Genomic DNA, 19,921 nt, shown 5'->3' with positions numbered 1-19,921 from the left:
GATGTCACGGTGAGATGATGTCACAGTGAGATGATGTCACGGAGATGATGTCATGGAGAGATGATGTCATGGAGAGATGTCACGGTGAGATGATGTCACGGAGAGATGTCACGGTGAGATGATGTCACGGAGAGATGATGTCACGGAGAGATGATGTCATGGTGAGATGATGTCACGGAGAGATGATGTCATGGAGATTAAACAGATACTAAAGTGAAGACCAGCTGAACATCCAACGATGACCTCATCACACAATGAATCAGTTTATTGACCAGGAATGTACTCAGAAATGAATGAAAGAAGACAAGAAAAGAGGGTGAATCCCAACGGCCCCTGAACGCAGCACCAGCTCACAGGACTAAGGTCATCGATCCCTCAGAGCCGCGGACCAGCTCCAGTCGTGTTGCTAATGAAACACCTGGAGCACATCACGAGGTACACCTGTTCAGATCGGCTGCTCTTTGATCTTCGTCCTGCGGGGCTCTCTGCCCTGCGGCCGGTCTGTCAGGCTGCTGGACTCACTCCACTTTGCTGTAGTCCTCCACGAGGCCCAGGACCTTCTTCCTCTGCCGGATCATGTGGAAGTACAGCTGGGGGAAGACTGGGGCGAGGAAGGGGAGGAGTTTAACAACAACAACAACAGTGAGCTCCATCAACATCCCAACATGGCCTCTCCATGTAGTCCGAGACACCTGAAGCTCTGAAGCTCCTGAAGCTCAGTCAACTCTGGGGATTTGTATACATTTTAATATTTGTGTGTATATTTATATATATTCGTATTGTATATTTATATATTTGTAATGTATATTTATATATATTTTTATTGTATATTTATTAGGGCTGTCAATCGATTAAAAAAAAGTAACTAATTAATCGCACATTTTGAAATTCATTAATCGCGATTAAAAGTTTTTTTCTTTTCTTTTTAAAGACCAAACTGCACACAGAGCTGTGTTTCAAAGAGGCTCCTACCTATAAAGTGCCAGCGAGGTATTTAATATCGTGGATGATAAATTGTTTCTTCAGTGAAACATCAGATTAGTAAAAAAAAAGAAGTATATTGAGACCCCATTGGTCCTGTCATCTTTACCACTGAACAGCAGAACCAGTGGCCTTGGTAACTGACTGACATTCAAATATGTCACGTTAACCCTCTGGAGGCTGGGGGCATTTAATACATTTTACAAAATAAATTAAATTCACCTTTTAAAGGCGTTTTCATATGACACATGTCCATGTGTTATACATCTAACATTCCAGAACAATCTCAGCTCTATTCAATGAGGCTCAGTTGGCCTCGTGCCGTGTTCTCTGCTCTCTGACTGACAGGCTGCTAAATGAGCTTTACCTGTGAGGTGGGAGGTCCTTGTGATTTACTGAGTGTTCATTGGTTGTTTTTTTCGCAAAATGTTGACAAACGGATTGACCAATCACGGTGAAGGTTTCGTGTGTTGAGTTCTTTCCGCGCCGCGTCCCCCGACACCTCGCCCCTCCGTTCCTCTGTGTCTCAGAGGGGGAGACGGGAGGAAGGAGGAGCAGGAGGAAACCCGACTGATTCATCCACGAGTTAAACTCATTTATGATCCTTATTTTCGCGGAGAAATAATTGTTTTAAAAACGGAAACAGTGTTAAACCGTACTGCCGCGGCTTGACACTCGGTTTGAGTGTAAAAACTTCAACGAACATCGGAAGTAAACAAAGTTGCGTTAATTGCGGTAAAATATTTTAGTGCGTTAACGCGGCCAAATTAATCGCATAGATTAACGCGTTAACGCTGACAGCCCTAATATATATATATATTAGTATTGTATATTTATATATATTAGTATTGTATATCTGTATATTTATCATGTATATTTGTATATTTATATATTTGTAATGTATATTATATATATTTGTATTGTATATATATATTTATATATATTAGTATTGTATATTTATATATATTAGTATTGTATATCTGTATATTTATATATTTGTAATGTATATTTGTATATTTATATATATTTGTAATGTATATTTATATTGTATATATATATTAGTATGGTATATTTATATATATTTGTGTATTTGTATATTTATATATTTGTGTACTGAGGCCATGACGAGCACGAGGAAGCAGTGTGTACTAGTGTTGTGTACTTGTATACTAGTGTTGTGTACTAGTGTACTAGTGTTGTGTACTAGTGTACTAGTGTTGTGTACTTGTGTACTAGTGTTGTGTGCTAGTGTTGTGTACTTGTGTACTAGTGTTGTGTACTTGTGTACTAGTGTTGTGTACTTGTGTACTAGTGTTGTGTACTCGTGTACTAGTGTTGTGTACTCGTGTACTAGTGTTGTGTACTCGTGTACTAGTGTTGTGTACTCGTGTACTAGTACTCACGGGGGATGTAGGAGGCCATGACGAGCACGAGGAAGCAGTGGTAGTCGAAGGACACGTTGTACTTGTTGGGCAGCGTGACGGAGTACAGGCCCGTCTTCTGCACCACGGGCAGCGCCGCGTAGATCGTCAGCAGCTCGCCGCTCACGCCCATCGGGTACAGGAAGAAGAAGAAGGTGTACCTGAGGACAGGTGCATGATGGGAAAAGACCCACACATACAGGTAGATTATATAACCGTATATAGTTTATATAACGTATATAGTTTATGTATGACCTTGGATGACCTTATGTGCCCTTGTGTGACCCTGTGTAGAGCGGCTCACCTGGCCCACTTGATGACGTAGGGCAGGTGGTTCAGGAGGCTGAAGGTGTAGAAGGAGTAGCGGATGATCTCAGTGACGGTCCACGCCGTGACGAAGAGGAGCACGCTGTCCTCACTCTGCACCTGGACACACAGCAGAGGGGTGAGGAGGAGGAGGAGGAGGAGGAGGAGGAGGCCGGCGTCGTCACTCTCCATGCTGGTTGTTCAGATCAAACTTCAGGCATTCAGATTAAACCGATGCAGCAGAAGGTAAACAACAACAACAACAACGACACACTAAACAACCTGCAGCCGGTCCGCCGCCGCGCTCGCCTGAGACCTGCCGGGGGAGGGAGAACGGGACACGTTGACAGGGAGGAGCGGGAGGCGGGGCTTAAGAGAGGAAAGGGAGGGGCCTCACCTCCCTGACGCTGTGAGTCACGGCCCAGGTGAGGAAGACCCGGGACATCACCTGGAACCCCGTGAGGACCACGGAGGACGGGACGATGCCTGGGGGGGGGGGGGGGGGCATCGTCACTTTAGTTCATTAAAACATTTTTATTTGGTATTTAATCCTGATCCTGTTCCAAATTAGACTAATTTAATAAAAATACTAAATATATTGAGGTATATAAATATAATTGATTTAAATGAATATATAAATCTTTCTCTATTTAATATGTAAAAGAAAACATATTTATATATATCCACACAGATTTAATAGATATATAATATTTAAATGTAAATGCATTTACAAAATACACACACACACATATATATATATATATATACAGGACTGTCTCAGAAAATTAGAATATTGTGATAAAGTTCTTTATTTTCTGTAATGCAATTTAAAAAACAAAAATGTCATGCATTCTGGATTCATTACAAATCAACTGAAATATTGCAAGCCTTTTATTTATTTTTATATTGCTGATTATGGCTTACAGCTTAAGAAAACTCTAAAATCCTATCTCATAAAATTTTAATATTTCCTCAGACCAAGTAAAAAAAAAGATTTATAACAGCTGAGTGTTTGTCAAGGCTCAGGAAACCCTTGCAGGTGTTTCGAGTTAATTAGACAATTCAAGTGATTTGTTTAATACCCTACTAGTATACTTTTTCATGATATTCTAATATTTAGAGATAGGATATTTGAGTTTTCTTAAGCTGTAAGCCATAATCAGCAATATTAAAAGAATAAAAGGCTTGCAATATTTCAGTTGATTTGTAATGAATCCAGAATGCATGACATTTTTGTTTTTTGAATTGCATTACAGAAAATAAAGAACTTCATCACAATATTCTAATTTTCTGAGACAGTCCTGTATATATATATGTATTAACAGGAGATGTAGAGCAGCAACCTCAGAGTACCTGTAGGAGTGATGAAAGCTTTGTGATAACTTAACTTTAGACGTAGATATTTATTGAGTGGTTGAATGTCATCTCAGTTAGAGAACCGTTAATGTTTATTCATGTGATGTATAAATGATTTATAAATGATGTACAAATGATTTATAAATGATGTCGATATTAACATTAAGCAGACTCACCGACAGCACAGTGCACAATCTGTGAGAGGAAAAGGAAACATCACTCATCAGCCTCGTCTTTATTTATTTATTCATATATATATATATATAGTATTGAAATGAGGTATGCTCTGCTGTCTCACCTCCAGAAGAGCTCCAGTCTGGAAGAACTTGAGAGGCTTCTCTATGGAGTAGTAGAGCCCATGGTAGCTTCCTCTGGCCAGGTACGCTCTGACCAGCCCCACAGCGATCACCAGCCACCTGCACACACACATTATATATACACACATGAATATATATATATATATAAATATATACATATTAATATATATACACACACACACACATTAATATATATATACACACACACATTAATATATATATATATAAAATATATAATACTAAAACAGATCTAATAATGCATGTGTGGGCGTTGGTGATTCAGCCTCAATGAGCTGCAGACATTAATAAGCTGCTCTTTGTTCAGCTGCCGTCATTAAACCACCGAAGAAGAGCCTCATCAGCATGCATGTCTCTCAGCATAGTTTACAGATCTCAGTTCCTGCACAATGACATCATTCAGAAACGTCATTGAGAATATTCCTGAAATAATTCACGCTCCTACAGCCTGGTGCCGCCACCATGACAGAGGTCAAAGGTCAGCGGCACACAAGCGATCGGACGGCGTTTATCAACTCCAAGAACACTGAGTAAAGAGGACAGAGGACGGCCTTTCTGATTGGACCAGCAGCTGACGTGATGACATCACCACATCAGCTGTTCTTGCTCATGAATTTACTCCAATTATTCACTGCAGTCAAAACAATTAGGACAACCCTGTTCTTTATTATCCTTTAAATCTAATTGTTTTATTTTGAATTGTGTGGATATATATATATATATACATATATATATTGTGTTGAGAAATATACAATACAATCATCCCGTCCCTGCTGCAGGACAAGCTCTCCCAGCTGCACGTGCCCGACTCCACCTGCAGGTGGATCACAGACTTCCTGACCGACAGGAAGCAGCACGTGAGGCTGGGGAAACACGTCTCAGGCTCCCGGACCACCAGGTTCCCCCCAAGGCTGTGTTCTCTCCCCTCTGCTGTTCTCCCTGTACACCAACAGCTGCACCTCCAGTCACCAGTCCGTCAAGCTCCTGAAGTTCGCGGATGACACCACCCTCATTGGGCTCATCTCTGGTGGGGACGAGACCGCCTACAGGTGGGAGACTGACCACCTGGTGACCTGGTGCAGCCAGAACAACCTGGAGCTCAACGCTCTAAAGACAGTGGAGATGGTTGTGGATGTCAGGAGGAATGCAGCCCCAGCCGCCCCTCTCATCCTGTGTGACTCCCCCGTCGACGCTGTGGAGTCCTACCGCTTCCTGGGCTCCATCATCTCCCAGGACCTCAAGTGGGAGCTGAACATCGGCTCCATCACCAAGAAGGCCCAGCAGAGGATGTTCTTCCTGAGGCAGCTGAGGAAATTCAACCTGCCAGGGAGAATGATGGTACAATTCTACACGGCCATCGTTGAGTCCATCATCTGCTCCTCCATCACCGTCTGGCACCCTGCAGCCACAGCCAAAGACAAGCGCAGGCTGCAGAGCATCATCCGCTCGGCCGAGAGGGTTATCGGCTGCAATCTGCCTTCCTCCAGGTCCTGTTCACTTCCAGGTCACTGAAGCGGGCCAGAAAGATTGTCGCTGACCCCTCCCACCCTGGACACTCCCTGTTCGAGTCCCTCCCTCGGGAGGAGGCTGCGTCCATCATGACAAAGACCTCCCGCCACACCAAAGTTTTTCCGTCGGCAGTCGGGCTCATCAATGGAGCCCGGACTGACTGACTGTCACCCCCAGGACTACCACCTCTTCTTCCACCTTCCTCTCTCCTCCTTCTTCCCGCTCCTTCCTCTTCCTCTTCCTCCCACTCCTCCTCCCTCCTCCTTCTTCCCTCCTCCACACACGTCACTTTAACATGCACTTTAACTTGAGGCCTCCTCCACACACATGCCACTTTATTTGCATGCACTTTAACTTAAACACACGCCACGCGTAACATACACTTTTAACTAAAACACACCACTTGAAGCACACACCCAAACACTTTCACATTATTTGTTGTCTTTCTGTCGTGTTGATTGTTGTTTGTTTGTCATGTCCAAATGTTGCACCTTCCACCAAAAAAAAATCCTCGTTTGTGTAAACATTCCTGGCAATAAAACTGTTTCTGATTCTGATTCTGATATAGCTCATATATAAATATGTGTGTATATATAATACATGTTATATAAATATATATATATAGATATACATTTGATATATTGTATTTATATATATATATAGTAATATTACACATTAAGTTATAAATCTTGATGTGTCCACAGAGCGTGGACACCATGTGACCCGACTGGTCAACAGTCTGAATCCTCCAGGCAGTGACAGGCAGCAGAGCCTCTCAGCTCCAGTCTTCAGCCGTGTGGATGACCTGAGCCGGGACAGAGCTGTCACTCTTTATTAAAATCTTCAACTTTAAATATGCGAATAGTCTCTGCTGCATAGTCCGAACTAAACCCAAAATTATATATTCACATCTTTTGAATCAAACAGAATCTATTGCTATGAAATGTTTAAACAGACATGGCATCTGGGTTTACTCTGAACAACTTACACAACTCTAAGAATTTATATTCATAAATATATGAATTAACTATTATTCATACTAATACATAGATGTAGTAATTATGAATATATGCATTCCATTGTAGTGTAACAGCCGCCAGGTGGTCTGTTTATCTCATCAGCCCTCGGACGGCGCGCGTGCATGTTCCAGTAATCAGTGCACACAAGGTGCAGATCGATAATAATCACTCGGTAACAGATAGACCAGCAGCAGGACTCACGGACACCTGCTGCCATTAGTTCATGAGCGCTGTGTTGCGCAACAGCGCGCGCGCCCACCGCCCCGCGCCAGCATTAGCACGCGCTGCTCACCCCGCTGTCATGACAACGTTGTAGATGACCAGGTAGGCCGTGGCCAGCGCGCCGGGGCCCGTCCTCTTCTTCACGGGCCCGTCGCCCGTCCTGCTGGTGCCCGGAGCAGCGGCCGCCATGACGCCTCGACGGTCTGTTGACGGCGGCGGCTGTCAGCTTCACGGAAGTCCCGGAAACGAACGACTGTGGGAGGGGCTTAGCCCGGAAGTGACTTCTACGTACTTCCGCCTTCACTTTTACGACGCTCGAGCTCAAACGTGTAATAATAATAATAATTAATTTAGACTTTTATAGCGCTTTCCTTGGTACAGAAAGACGCTTTGAAAAATGAAATCCACTCAATGCGTTTATGTATTTTAAATTGATTTGTCCGTGGATTAAATGGAGCTGATCGTCCTCTGACGTCCACAGACTCGAACCATCAACTGTTGAGGAGAACTATCTTCAGCCAACGTCAGTTAACATGTGTTCTATCAATAATTATATTCCAATACACATATAGATGTAATAAATATCCTATATTACCCAAAGCTAAATGAATAAAATGTATCTATAATATCAGCCACGTTTTGAACTTTTTACTTTGTCCCGGTTATTTGTGTTTATTATATTGTCGTGCAGAAACGTTACAATATATTTACTTTGTTTCATATTACTTTGATTATCTTTGTCTTAGTTTAGTTTTTAGTATAATTACAAATAATGTCTGCAATTTAACTGGATTAACAATAAGTAAACATGTTGGACGTCCCGCTAGGTGTCAGTGTTTCACTCGTCTCCTTTGTGTGAATATAGGTGGCTCATCTAGTGCCAGTATTCTGAACCGTTTTTAAAGAATTGACGTTGAAATGCTTTACTTTCAACAATATAAACACAACACGAATGAATACAAAATAAACGTATCAACGAAACAAATTTCCACAACTGCCCGCTAACTCCCTTAAATACATTCTGATCAGGCGTTAGTCGGGACAGCCATTTTACCGGAAGAGCAACTGGTGCTTGTTGTAGGCTAATGGACGAGGAAGCGACATTTGTTCAGGTTTCGTCTCTCACTCGCAGACGCCGCGTCTCTGTTCCGTCGCGTGACTTCTCGCCGAACCCTCGCGATGCCTCTGTTCGCCCAGAACCCGTTCGACCAGGATGTCGGTAAGTACCGCGATGTTTGGCTCCCGGTACTTTGTTGTTTTCTCTGTCTGGACTAGCTAACTGCGGCTAACGTTAGCTCAGCTTTCGCTTCTCTTCTTTTCTGGTGTTATTATTTATTTTTGTTTCACACTCGCACGTGCACGAGCCTCACGCACGCGGTTACAGTGGAGCCGACTGGTTGCCAATACGTGTATCGATCCGGGTATCGGCTCGGGTCACGTGACGTCGTTACGTCATTTAGCTCCGTTAACGTGAGTTGTGTACGCTGGTGTTACAACTCGCTGTGTTCCACATTCTACCGCGAATTTATAATGATGTATGTATAACATATATATTTAGTTTAGGTGTGTATACACTCCTCAAGCAGGAGCAGCACACCTGTGTTCAGCGTCTGAGAGGAGGAGGAGGAGTTCAAGAGAACCGACGTTAAACTCATTCAAGAGGATTTAATAGGTTTGCTTTTCGACGAAGTTCTTAATTTGACATGATGACATCACGAGTCAATGCATTGTTACAGTCATCACAGGGAGGAGGAGAGGAGAGGAGTCTTCTTAAACATGGCGCCCTTTAGATGATCATTTATTTTATTGGTAATTAATTAGTAAATAGCACCAGGATGAGTTTATTGATCCCGCCAGTCTGATCACAAGGTGTCTCAGTCAAACGTGTTCTGCACACTGATGAGGTCGTGCTCTTATCTGTTGCCGTGGCAACACAGAGCTGATATGACCAGAGGAGTGCTCTGTCCACAGGCTGCGGGCAGCAGCCCAGACAGCCTCCTGCACACGACCTCACCAAGGGGAGACGCCGATTACGTCATCGTTTAGACGGCAGCTTGACTCAAACAAACAAACAGTTCTTTGAGCCCCAGCTCTGGTTCTGGATGTTCCTCACTGACGTCTCTGTTTCCAGAGAAGTCGACCAATGAAACCAACACCGCCGACGACTGGAGCCTCATCATGGAGGTCTGTGACAAGATCGGGACCACGGCCAACGGGTGAGGGGCACGCTGCTCTGGCTGTGTCTCTGTCTCTCTGTCTCTCTGTCTTTCTCTCTGTCTCTCTCTGTCTCTCTGTCTATGTCTCTCTCTCCCCCTTTCTCTGTTTATGCCCCCTCCCTCTCAGCCCCCCCCCCCCTCTCTCTGTTGATGCCCCCCTCTCCCCCCTCTCTCCCTCTCTCCCCCTCTCTCTGTTTATGTCCCCCCCCTCTCCCCCTCTCTCTGTTCATGCCCCACCTCTCTGAGTCCTGTGTGTTTCAGGTCTAAGGACAGTCTGAGGAGCATCATGAAGCGAGTGAACCATAGAGTCCCCCACGTGGCCATGCAGGCCCTGAACGTGAGTCCTGCTCAGAGTGTTGAGCGCCCCCTGGTGGAGGAGACGGAGGCGACGGAGGGGTTCTCAGGGCGCTCCACCAGACTCACTACAGACTCACTACTTCCACCAGAACGACAACCGGGTCAGAGCTGTCTGTCTGCTGGTTCTACATGCGGAGCCCCGTGTCCCTGATCTGCTGCGTGAAGGGTCACATGACCCGCTCTGTCTGGACGTCACGTGACCCGCTCTGTCTGGACGTCACGTGACCCGCTCTGTCTGGACGTCACATGACCCGCTCTGTCTGGACGTCACATGACCCGCTCTGTCTGGACGTCACATGACCCGCTCTGTCTAGATGTCACATGACCCGCTCTGTCTAGACATCACATGACCCGCTCTGTCTGGACGTCACATGACCCGCTCTGTCTGGACGTCACGTGACCCGCTCTGTCTGGACGTCACGTGACCCGCTCTGTCTAGACGTCACATGACCCGCTCTGTCTGGACGTCACATGACCCGCTCTGTCTGGACGTCACATGACCCGCTCTGTCTGGACGTCACGTGACCCGCTCTGTCTGGACGTCACATGACCCGCTCTGTCTGGACGTCACATGACCCGCTCTGTCTAGATGTCACATGACCCGCTCTGTCTAGACATCACATGACCCGCTCTGTCTGGACGTCACGTGACCCGCTCTGTCTGGACGTCACGTGACCCGCTCTGTCTGGACGTCACGTGACCCGCTCTGTCTGGACGTCACGTGACCCGCTCTGTCTGGACGTCACGTGACCCGCTCTGTCTGGACGTCACGTGACCCGCTCTGTCTGGACGTCACATGACCCGCTCTGTCTGGACGTCACATGACCCGCTCTGTCTGGACGTCACGTGACCCGCTCTGTCTGGACGTCACGTGACCCGCTCTGTCTGGACGTCACGTGACCCGCTCTGTCTGGACGTCACATGACCCGCTCTGTCTGGACGTCACGTGACCCGCTCTGTCTAGACGTCACGTGACCCGCTCTGTCTGGACGTCACGTGACCCGCTCTGTCTGGACGTCACGTGACCCGCTCTGTCTGGACGTCACGTGACCCGCTCTGTCTGTACGTCACGTGACCCGCTCTGTCTGTACGTCACGTGACCCGCTCTGTCTGGACGTCACGTGACCCGCTCTGTCTGGACGTCACGTGACCCGCTCTGTCTGACGCCACGTGACCCGCTCTGTCTGGCCGTCACGTGACCCGCTCTGTCTGGACGTCACGTGACCCGCTCTGTCTGGACGTCACGTGACCCGCTCTGTCTGGACGTCACGTGACCCGCTCTGTCTAGACGTCACGTGACCCGCTCTGTCTGGACGTCACGTGACCCGCTCTGTCTGGACGTCACGTGACCCGCTCTGTCTGGACGTCACGTGACCCGCTCTGTCTGGACGTCACGTGACCCGCTCTGTCTGGACGTCACGTGACCCGCTCTGTCTGGACGTCACGTGACCCGTCATGACAAAGCTTCTCCTGATATTAATACCTCCTTCATTTGAATTACTTTGTGAGTCCTCGTTCTCTGGAGCTGATGAATCAAATACTCCTCCTCCTCTCTCCTCTCCTCCTCCTCTCCTCCTCCTCTCCTCCTGCAGCTGCTGGGTGCTTGTGTGTCCAACTGTGGTAAAGCGTTCCACCTGGAGATCTGCTCCCGGGAGTTCATCGGGGAGGTGCGCAGCGTTGTGAGCAGAGTAAGTGATTTATTATGATTTACACCTATAAGCCCCGCCCCCTTCCAGGTGTGTCCTATGTGAAGCCTTGTATTCAAGCGGTTAGAACTGTGTCCGTATACATGTGTGTGTACATATCTAGATGTCTTTGTCTCAGCCAAATGAAACAGAGGTTGTGAGTTTCAGGCTGTGAACATGACTGATGTTCCCTGAACGCATCGTGCTCCTCAGGCCCACCCCAAGGTGAGTGAGAAGCTGAAGGCCCTGATGGTGCAGTGGGCAGAGAGCTTCCAGAAGGACCCCCAGCTGAGCCTCGTCGGGGCCACCATCAAGTCTCTGAGGGAGGAGGGCGTCGGCTTCCCCCCCGCCGCCACCCAGGTGAAGGAGAACCTCACCTGAGCACCTCCACACACACACAGACGGTTCACCTGGCCTACACGCATACAGACACGGCCAGCCGCCTCCTCCGCCTCCTCCTCCTCCTCCTTGTGTTATATAGATCTCCTTCATGTCCTCCGCTAACATGTAGTACCAAAGCTGACCTGCAGGCAGCATTACAGTCGATAGAAATGTGTTTTCCACACATGAGTTTGTGTACACACACACACAGAGACACACTCTCCCTCTCTCTCCCTCCCCCTCCCCCTCTCTGACCTCCTCCTCCATGCCTCAGGGCTCCAGCCTGAAGGCGGTCAGCTCAGCAGCTGTTGGTAAAGAAGCTGATGAAGACGACCTGGCCAAAGGTAAGGATGGAGGAGCAGCTGTTCCTCCTCCTGCTGCTGCTCCTGCTCCTCACGCTCTGCTCCTCACCCTCTGCTCCTCACCCTCTGCTCCTCCTCCTCTGCTCCTCACGCTCTGCTCCTCCTCCTCTGCTCCTCACGCTCTGCTCCTCACGCTCTGCTCCTCCTCCTCTGCTCCTCACGCTCTGCTCCTCACCCTCTGCTCCTCACCCTCTGCTCCTCCTCCTCTGCTCCTCCTCCTCTGCTCCTCACGCTCTGCTCCTCACGCTCTGCTCCTCACCCTCTGCTCCTCACCCTCTGCTCCTCCTCTGCTCCTCACGCTCTGCTCCTCCTCCTCTGCTCCTCACCCTCTGCTCCTCGCCCTCTGCTCCTCCTCCTCTGCTCCTCACGCTCTGCTGCTCCTCCTCTGCTCCTCACCCTCTGCTCCTCCTCCTCCTCTGCTCCTCACCCTCTGCTCCTCCTCCTCTGCACCTCACGCTCTGCTCCTCCTCCTCTGCTCCTCACGCTCTGCTGCTCCTCCTCTGCTCCTCGCCCTCTGCTCCTCCTCCTCTGCTCCTCACGCTCTGCTCCTCACGCTCTGCTGCTCCTCGCCCTCTGCTCCTCCTCCTCTGCTCCTCACGCTCTGCTCCTCCTCCTCTGCTCCTCACGCTCTGCTGCTCCTCCTCTGCTCCTCACGCTCTGCTGCTGCTCCTCCTCTGCTCCTCACGCTCTGCTGCTGTTCCTCCTCTGCTCCTCACCCTCTGCTCCTCACGCTCTGCTCCTCCTCTGCTCCTCCTCACCCTCTGCTCCTCATCCTCTGCTCCTCATCCTCTGCTCCTCACCCTCTGCTCCACACCCTCTCCTCCTCCTCCTCCCCAGCCATCGAGCTGTCCTTGCAGGAGCAGAAGCAGCAGGTGGAGACCCGCCCCCTGACCTCTGACCCCCCGCTCCAGACCAATGGCAGCGGGGGTCAGGAGGCGCGGAAGGTCCGGGCGCTGTACGACTTCGAGGCCGCGGAAGACAACGAGCTGACCTTCAAGGCCGGAGAGCTGGTTCTGGTTCTGGACCACAGGTGAGGAGCACCTGCTGGGACGGGCTCAGGTCATGGGTCAAGGGTCATCATGGGTCATGAGTCGTCATGAGTCATGAGTACTCATGAGTCATCATGGGTCATGAGTCATAGGTCATGAGTCATCATGGGTCATCATGGGTCATGAGTCATAGGTCATGAGTCATCATGGGTCATGAGTCGTCATGAGTCATCATGGGTCATGAGTCATCATAGGTCATGAGTCATCATGGGTCATGAGTCATCATGGGTCATGGGTCATCATGAGTCATAGGTCATGAGTCATCATGAGTCATAGGTCATGAGTCATCATGGTTCATGGGTCATCATGAGTCATAGGTCATGAGTCATAGGTCATGAGCCATCATGAGTCATAGGTCATGAGTCATCATGAGTCATAGGTCATGAGTCGTCATGGGTCATCATTCAATTCAGTTTATTTGTATAGCCCAATTTCACAAATTACAAATTTCTCTCGGAGTGCTTTACAATCTGTACACATAGACATCCCTGCCCCAAAACCTCACATCGGACTAGGAAAAACTCCCAAATAACCCTTCAGGGGAAAAAAAGGGAAGAAACCTGGAGGAGAGCAACAGAGGAGGATCCCTCTCCAGGATGGACAGAACAATAGATGTCATGTGACCAGAAGGACAGATTAGAGTTAAAATACATTCAATGAATATGACAGAGTGTATGAATAGTTCATAGTAGGCATATTCCACGATGGAGACCTCCACGATCCATCAGGCAGATGGCGGTGGGGAGGAGGAGTGGGCGGAGTCTCAACAGTGGGCGGAGTCTCAACAGGACAGTGGCGCAGTCAGGAGCAGGAATTCCACGACCCAGACCTCAATGATCCATCAGGCTGATAGGATCTATGCCGTCTCATAGGGTCCGATGACCCCATGAGACGTGAAGTCAAAAGGACTCCGGGGAGAAAGCAGAGTTAGTAACGTGTGATTGAGAGATGAAAATTCATCCTTAAGGAGAGAAAAAAGAGGAGATAGGTACTCAGTGCATCCTAAACGTCCCCCGGCAGCTATAAGCCTATAGCAGCATATCAAGGGGCTGGACCAGGTGAACCTGATTCAGCCCTAACTATAAGCTCTGTCAAAGAGGAAGGTCTTAAGTCTACTCTTAAACGAGGTGACTGTGTCTGCCTCCCGGACTGAAATTGGAAGCTGGTTCCATAAAAGAGGAGCTTGAGTCATGAGTCATAGGTCATGAGTCATAGGTCATGAGTCATCATGGGTCATGGGTCATCATGAGTCATAGGTCATGAGTCATCATGGGTCATGGGTCATCATGAGTCATAGGTCATGAGTCATCATGGGTCATGGGTCATCACGAGTCATCATGGGTCATCATGAGTCATGGGTCATCATGAGTCATAGGTCATGAGTCATCATGGGTCATGGGTCATCACGAGTCATCATGGGTCATCATGAGTCATGGGTCATCATGAGTCATGGGTCATGAGTCATCATGGGTCATGGGTCATCATGAGTCATAGGTCATGAGTCATCATGGGTCATGGGTCATCACGAGTCATCATGGGTCATCATGAGTCATGAGTCATCATGAGTCATAGGTCATGAGTCATCATAGGTCATGAGTCATCATGGGTCATGGCTCTCAGAACTTGTGTCCTGCTGGTTCCAGCGATTCAAACTGGTGGAAAGGAGAGAACCACCGAGGAGTCGGGCTGTTCCCTTCCAACTTCGTCACCAGCAACCTGAACGCTGAGCCGGAGCCGGGTGAGTGGTTCTGTTCACGGGTCAGAACTGGACCCACGGGGTCAGAACTAACTCTTTGAGTAAATGTATCTCACCATCACCATGTGAACCCAGGTCACCATGTGGACCCGGGTCACCAGCTCCTGGTTTCCGCCCTGTGACATAAGCTCCTCCTCTCCCTCCACAGAGGCGCTGGTGGAGAAGGTTCCGGGTCCAGCGGAGGCCCCCCAGGAGGCCCCGGCTGAGCCCGAGCCCGTCTGCATCGACGAGGTACGGCTCGACTAATCACACGCTCCGGAACCAGCTGTCAGTCAAACGGGGCGGCAACCCGTCTGTCTGGTGTCTCTGCAGGACAACATGGACCGGACCCTGGCCCTGCTGCAGAACGCCGACCCCGCAAACCCGGCTCCGGACCCTCAGGAGCTGATCCAGCTGGAGGGTACGCGGCGGGACGAGGACCCCCTCCGCTGCAGCTGCCGGTTCTGGTCCTGACCGTGTGGTGTCCCAACAGGTGCCTGTGAGCAGATGAACCCCATGATCGACGAGCGGCTGCAGGAGATCGACAGGTAGGGCGAGGCCCGGCCCCCCCGGCCGCTCGGCGGGGCCCGGTCCACTAGTGAGTCCTGCTGTGTTTCAGGAAGCACTCTGAGCTGTCTGAGCTGAACCTGAAGGTGCTGGAGGCTCTGGAGCTCTACAACCAGCTGGTGAACGAGGCGCCCTTCTACTCCACCTACTCCAAGACGCAGTTCAGCCAGCAGGTCAGAGGCTGAGAGGGGCGATGCGTTCAAGGACCGTCAGACAGATGAGCGTCTGATGGTCTTGATGCCTGCTGGCTGTGTGAAGAGGAAAGGTTCTCTTTGGGTTCAGAGGATCTCTATAAGGATGAGTCTCCTCTGAGGGGCCCGCTTCTCCCCCCTGACCACCAGGGGGTGACTCCTCTGGCTGTATAGAAGTCTATGCTTCATGTGTTAAAGCTGCATTCTCTCTCCTGACCACCAGGGGACTCCTCTGGCTGTATAGAAGTCTATGCTTCATGTGTTAAAGCTGCATTCTCTCTCCTGACCACCAGGGGACTCCTCTGGCTGTATAGAAGTCTATGCTTCATGTGTTAAAGCTACATTCTCTCTCCTGACCACCAGGGGACTTCTCTGGCTGTATAGAAGTCTATGCTGCATGTGTTAGAGCTGCATTCTCTCTCCTGACCACCAGGGGGCGACTCCTCTGGCTGTATAGAAGTCTATGCTTCATGTGTTAGAGCTGCATTATCTCTCCTGACCACCAGGGGGCGACTCCTCTGGCTGTATAGAAGTCTATGCTTCATGTGTTAGAGCTGCATTCTCTCTCCTGACCACCAGGGGGCGACTCCTCTGGCTGTATAGAAGTCTATGCTTCATGTGTTAGAGCTGCATTCTCTCTCCTGACCACCAGGGGGCGATTCATCAGGCTGTATAGAAGTCTATGCTTCATGTGTTAAAGCTGCATTCTCTCTCCTGACCACCAGGGGGCGATTCATCTGGCTGTATAGAAGTCTATGCTTCATGTGTTAAAGCTGCATTCTCTCTCCTGACCACCAGGGGGTGACTCCTCTGGTTGTATAGAAGTCTATGCTTCATGTGTTAAAGCTGCATTCTCTCTCCTGACCACCAGGGGGCGATTCATCAGGCTGTATAGAAGTCTATGCTTCATGTGTTAAAGCTGCATTCTCTCTCCTGACCACCAGGGGGCGATTCATCAGGCTGTATAGAAGTCTATGCTTCATGTGTTAAAGCTGCATTCTCCCCCCTGACCACCAGGGGGCGACTCCTCTGGTTACATGACATGTCATTTAGCAGACGCTTTTATCCAAAGCGACTTACAATAAGTGCATCAACCTAGAGTACAAACTAAGAACAACAAGAATACAGGAAGTAACATTTCCTCAACATAGTTGAACTACTAAAGTACCATAATAAGATATTTAAGAGCCACTGAAGTGCTTATCTGTGTTTTAATCCAGATATAGTCTAAAGGTGTGTTTTCAGTCTCCGGTGAAGCTGTAGAGACTTCCTGCTGTCAGTGGGGAGCTCGTTCCACCACTGAGGAGCAGGACAGCAAACAGTCTGGATGTAGAGCGGTTAACTCGAGGGGGAGGAGTCACAAGACGGTTGGCTGTTGCCGAGCGGAGCGAACGTGCCGGGGTGTACGGTGTGACCATATCCCGGATGTAGACGGGGCCCGATCCGTTCAGAGCACGGTACCAAGAACCAGTGCTTTGAAGCGGATGCGAGCAGCCACCGGTAACCAGTGGAGAGCGTGGAGGAGCGGTTGTATAGAAGTCTATGCTTCATGTGCCACTTTCTTAGGCTGTGATATGGCTCCTCCTCTCAGCGGTTGTTAAGCTCCTCCTCCTCCTCTCCTTCAGGGCTACCTGGGCCCCTCCGGCGCCCCCTACCTGCCTCAGGGGCCTCCTGCTCAGCCCTACTCTCTGCCCGGCGACCAGCCCGGCCCGCTGCACTCGCTGCCCCCCAACGCCGCCCAGCCCTACATGAGGTAACCTCAGGCTCCGCCCACTCACGGTGTAAACAGGAAGTAGATTGACTTTATGACATGATAGACACTTTATATCCTCTATGAACGAAAAACATCCACAAAGAGGCATGTTTGAATTTAAATGTTGAGCCTCTGATCTCCTATTGGCTGTTGGTCCTCATGTTCCTCTGCTCTCCTATTGGCTGTCGGTTCCTCTGCTCTCCTATTGGCTGTCAGTTCCTCTGCTCTCCTATTGGCTGTTGGTCCTCATGTTCCTCTGCTCTCCTATTGGCTGTCGGTTCCTCTGCTCTCCTATTGGCTGTTGGTCCTCATGTTCCTCTGCTCTCCTATTGGCTGTTGGTCCTCATGTTCCTCTGCTCTCCTATTGGTCCTCATGCTCCTGTGTTCTCCTCTCAGCTCCTCCATGGCCCCTCAGTACCTGAACCCGGCGGTCGGCGCTCCTAACCAGCAGCCGGTGGACATGCCGGCCTATCACAGCGCCGCCATGCCGCTGGGCCCCTACCCAGGCCCCGCCCCCCCTCACCAGGCTCCTCCCCCTCAGCAGCAGGCATACTACCAGCAGCCTCTGCTGTAGTGTGTGTGTGCGTGTGCGTGTGCGTGTGCGTGTGTGTGCGTGTGCGTGTGTGCGTGTGTGTGCGTGTGCGTGTGCGCGTGCGTGTGCGCGTGCGCGTGCGCGTGCGCTCGTTTGTTCGTTTGTTCATTCGTTCGTTCGTTCAGCCTGAAGCCAAAAAACAAACAGAACACTGCGTCTGGAGTCTCCTCTTGTCTGTCACTACTTTGTTTCCCAGCTGTCTTTGAACGCACCGCCGGTCTTCATAGAGGAGGAGGAGTTGTGGTGTTTCAGCCTCAATCAGGACCATGTCATCTGTTTGTACTTCCATGAGTTGGAGGAGAACCTGAGGCTCGAGCTGCTCCTTGTGGACGCGTGAGCAGGTCTGTGTTGTTGAGCGTCACTCGTTCATGTCATTGTTTATCTGGTGACGTCATCTTTATGATCACTTATATTTACTGCTGCGCTCGTCTTTTCTTATCCGGCTTTTTATTTTTATTTCCCAGACAAAAACATTTAAAAGTTGATGAACTTTATTTTGTAAAGCCGAACGTGTCTCCGGGCTTTTATTGTGAAGGGTTGTAAGTTCCTCCTCCTGAGGTTGTCTATGTACCGGCTGCACCTTAGTAACATGCACCACAAGGCCTTGTTCTCCTTCAGGTGGATGTATAATCTGTATATTTAAAGATGAGTTTAATAAAGAGGAAGAGGAGGAAGAGGAGGAGCTTTTTAACGGACTGTCGATACTGTTTAATAAAGAGATGTGACTGTGGAGGGTCCCCGTGTCTCCTTCGTGTCTCCTTCGTGTCTCCTCCGTGTGTCTCCTCCGTGTCTCCTCCGTGTGTCCCCGTGTCTCCTTCGTGTCTCCTCCGTGTGTCTCCGTGTCTCCTCCGTGTCTCCTCTGTGTCTCCTTTCCTTAGCTTAAGAGGCGTGGTTAGAGACGCTCCTCCGTGTCACGGGGAGTTTGTGTGCTCCTGTTGCCGTGGTGACATCACGTGTTCTCCGGGAGGAGGCGCAACGCGGCGCGGGAGAGCGACCGGTACCGTCCGGAGTGCAGAGGGTCACCGACAGGAGATGTGACCTTTGGTTAGGACACATCTCATCTCTACACTACACCATGTTTAACGTGTTTATTAATGCCTTAATAATCAGCTGCTGTCGTGTTTGTTTAGCAGGACTTTGTTGAGATGGATAGAAATGGACGTCTATATTATGAATTATCTTGAGGGCTTCCTTCTGTAAAGAAAACCTTAATTTATTTAAAGTTTCACTTTTGGTGCTTCCACCTTCCAACATCTGAGGAAACATAAGAATTTAAGGTTGAGTATTAATTTAAAAGTCTCCAGCGTCCGTGTTTGAATCCTTTTCCTTGTATTTAGCTCATTGTAAGCGTCTTTGTGTACTAGAAAAGCGCTCTAGAAGTCTAAATTATTGTTATTATTATGATCAGCTTGCATTTTCTTAAAGATCATGAGACTCTCCCGTCTCGTTGTGTGTTGTCCCTCTGAGCTCGGCTCTCACCGCCCAGCTCTGGTCTCATCTCTGGATCCTTCCAACTTCCTGAGAATCATTTTACAACCGTGATGAAATAAATCCTCATGGATGGACACACCTGTTTGTCTATTTATTCATATTTCTTGATATTTTGAATTACATGTAAACAAAACTAATACATTATACAGGACTGTCTCAGAAAATTAGAATATTGTGATGAAGTTCTTTATTTTCTGCAATGCAATTAAAAAAACAAAAATGTCATGCTTTCTGGATTCATTACAAATCAACTGAAATATTGCAAGCCTTTTATTCTTTTAATATTGCTGATTATGGCTTACAGCTTAAGAAAACTCAAATATCCTATCTCTAAATATTAGAATATCATGAAAAAGTATACTAGTAGGGTATTAAACAAATCACTTGTTTTCT

The 19,921-nt window shown here is 48.8% G+C and overlaps 2 protein-coding genes across 2 annotated transcripts; one reads left to right on the top strand and one right to left on the bottom strand.

Moving 5' to 3' along the window:
- Positions 1 to 250: 250 nt before the first annotated feature.
- hacd2 (3-hydroxyacyl-CoA dehydratase 2) lies at positions 251 to 7,395 on the bottom strand. The gene is made up of 7 exons (XM_056435791.1): positions 7,220 to 7,395; positions 4,363 to 4,480; positions 4,241 to 4,259; positions 3,106 to 3,194; positions 2,707 to 2,828; positions 2,385 to 2,563; positions 251 to 601 (listed from the first exon to the last, which is right to left on the bottom strand). Exons 1-7 carry the CDS (start codon positions 7,336 to 7,338, stop codon positions 519 to 521), a joined length of 729 nt encoding a protein of 242 aa, XP_056291766.1. The 5' UTR covers positions 7,339 to 7,395; the 3' UTR covers positions 251 to 518.
- Positions 7,396 to 8,201: 806 nt separating this feature from the next.
- On the top strand, positions 8,202 to 18,767 carry stam2 (signal transducing adaptor molecule (SH3 domain and ITAM motif) 2). The gene is made up of 14 exons (XM_056435730.1): positions 8,202 to 8,368; positions 9,281 to 9,365; positions 9,627 to 9,702; positions 11,315 to 11,410; positions 11,621 to 11,767; positions 12,063 to 12,132; positions 12,988 to 13,180; positions 14,843 to 14,937; positions 15,104 to 15,186; positions 15,268 to 15,355; positions 15,428 to 15,482; positions 15,554 to 15,674; positions 17,318 to 17,445; positions 17,842 to 18,767. Exons 1-14 carry the CDS (start codon positions 8,329 to 8,331, stop codon positions 18,017 to 18,019), a joined length of 1,455 nt encoding a protein of 484 aa, XP_056291705.1. The 5' UTR covers positions 8,202 to 8,328; the 3' UTR covers positions 18,020 to 18,767.
- The last annotated feature ends 1,154 nt before the right edge of the window (positions 18,768 to 19,921 follow it).

The sequence above is a fragment of the Pseudoliparis swirei genome, chromosome 2, assembly GCF_029220125.1.
Source record: "Pseudoliparis swirei isolate HS2019 ecotype Mariana Trench chromosome 2, NWPU_hadal_v1, whole genome shotgun sequence".
Lineage (NCBI taxonomy): Eukaryota > Metazoa > Chordata > Actinopteri > Perciformes > Liparidae > Pseudoliparis > Pseudoliparis swirei.
This window is presented reverse-complemented; position numbering and strand designations above follow the sequence as displayed.

What these genes read in the sequence shown, in the direction of transcription:
- hacd2 (XM_056435791.1), bottom strand. Translation starts at nt 7,338, where the DNA reads ATGGCGGCCGCTGCTCCGGGCACCAGCAGGACGGGCGACGGGCCCGTG. An exon ending in AACGTTGTCATGACAGCGGG is followed by an intron (nt 4,481 to 7,219) that starts GTGAGCAGCGCG and finishes GTGTGTGTGCAG; the next exon opens with GTGGCTGGTGATCGCTGTGG. An exon ending in CATGGCCTCCTACATCCCCC is followed by an intron (nt 602 to 2,384) that starts GTGAGTACTAGT and finishes TCCTCGCCCCAG; the next exon opens with TCTTCCCCCAGCTGTACTTC.
- stam2 (XM_056435730.1), top strand. Translation starts at nt 8,329, where the DNA reads ATGCCTCTGTTCGCCCAGAACCCGTTCGACCAGGATGTCG. An exon ending in TCCCCCCCGCCGCCACCCAG is followed by an intron (nt 11,768 to 12,062) that starts GTGAAGGAGAAC and finishes TCCATGCCTCAG; the next exon opens with GGCTCCAGCCTGAAGGCGGT. An exon ending in AGACGCAGTTCAGCCAGCAG is followed by an intron (nt 15,675 to 17,317) that starts GTCAGAGGCTGA and finishes CCTCTCCTTCAG; the next exon opens with GGCTACCTGGGCCCCTCCGG.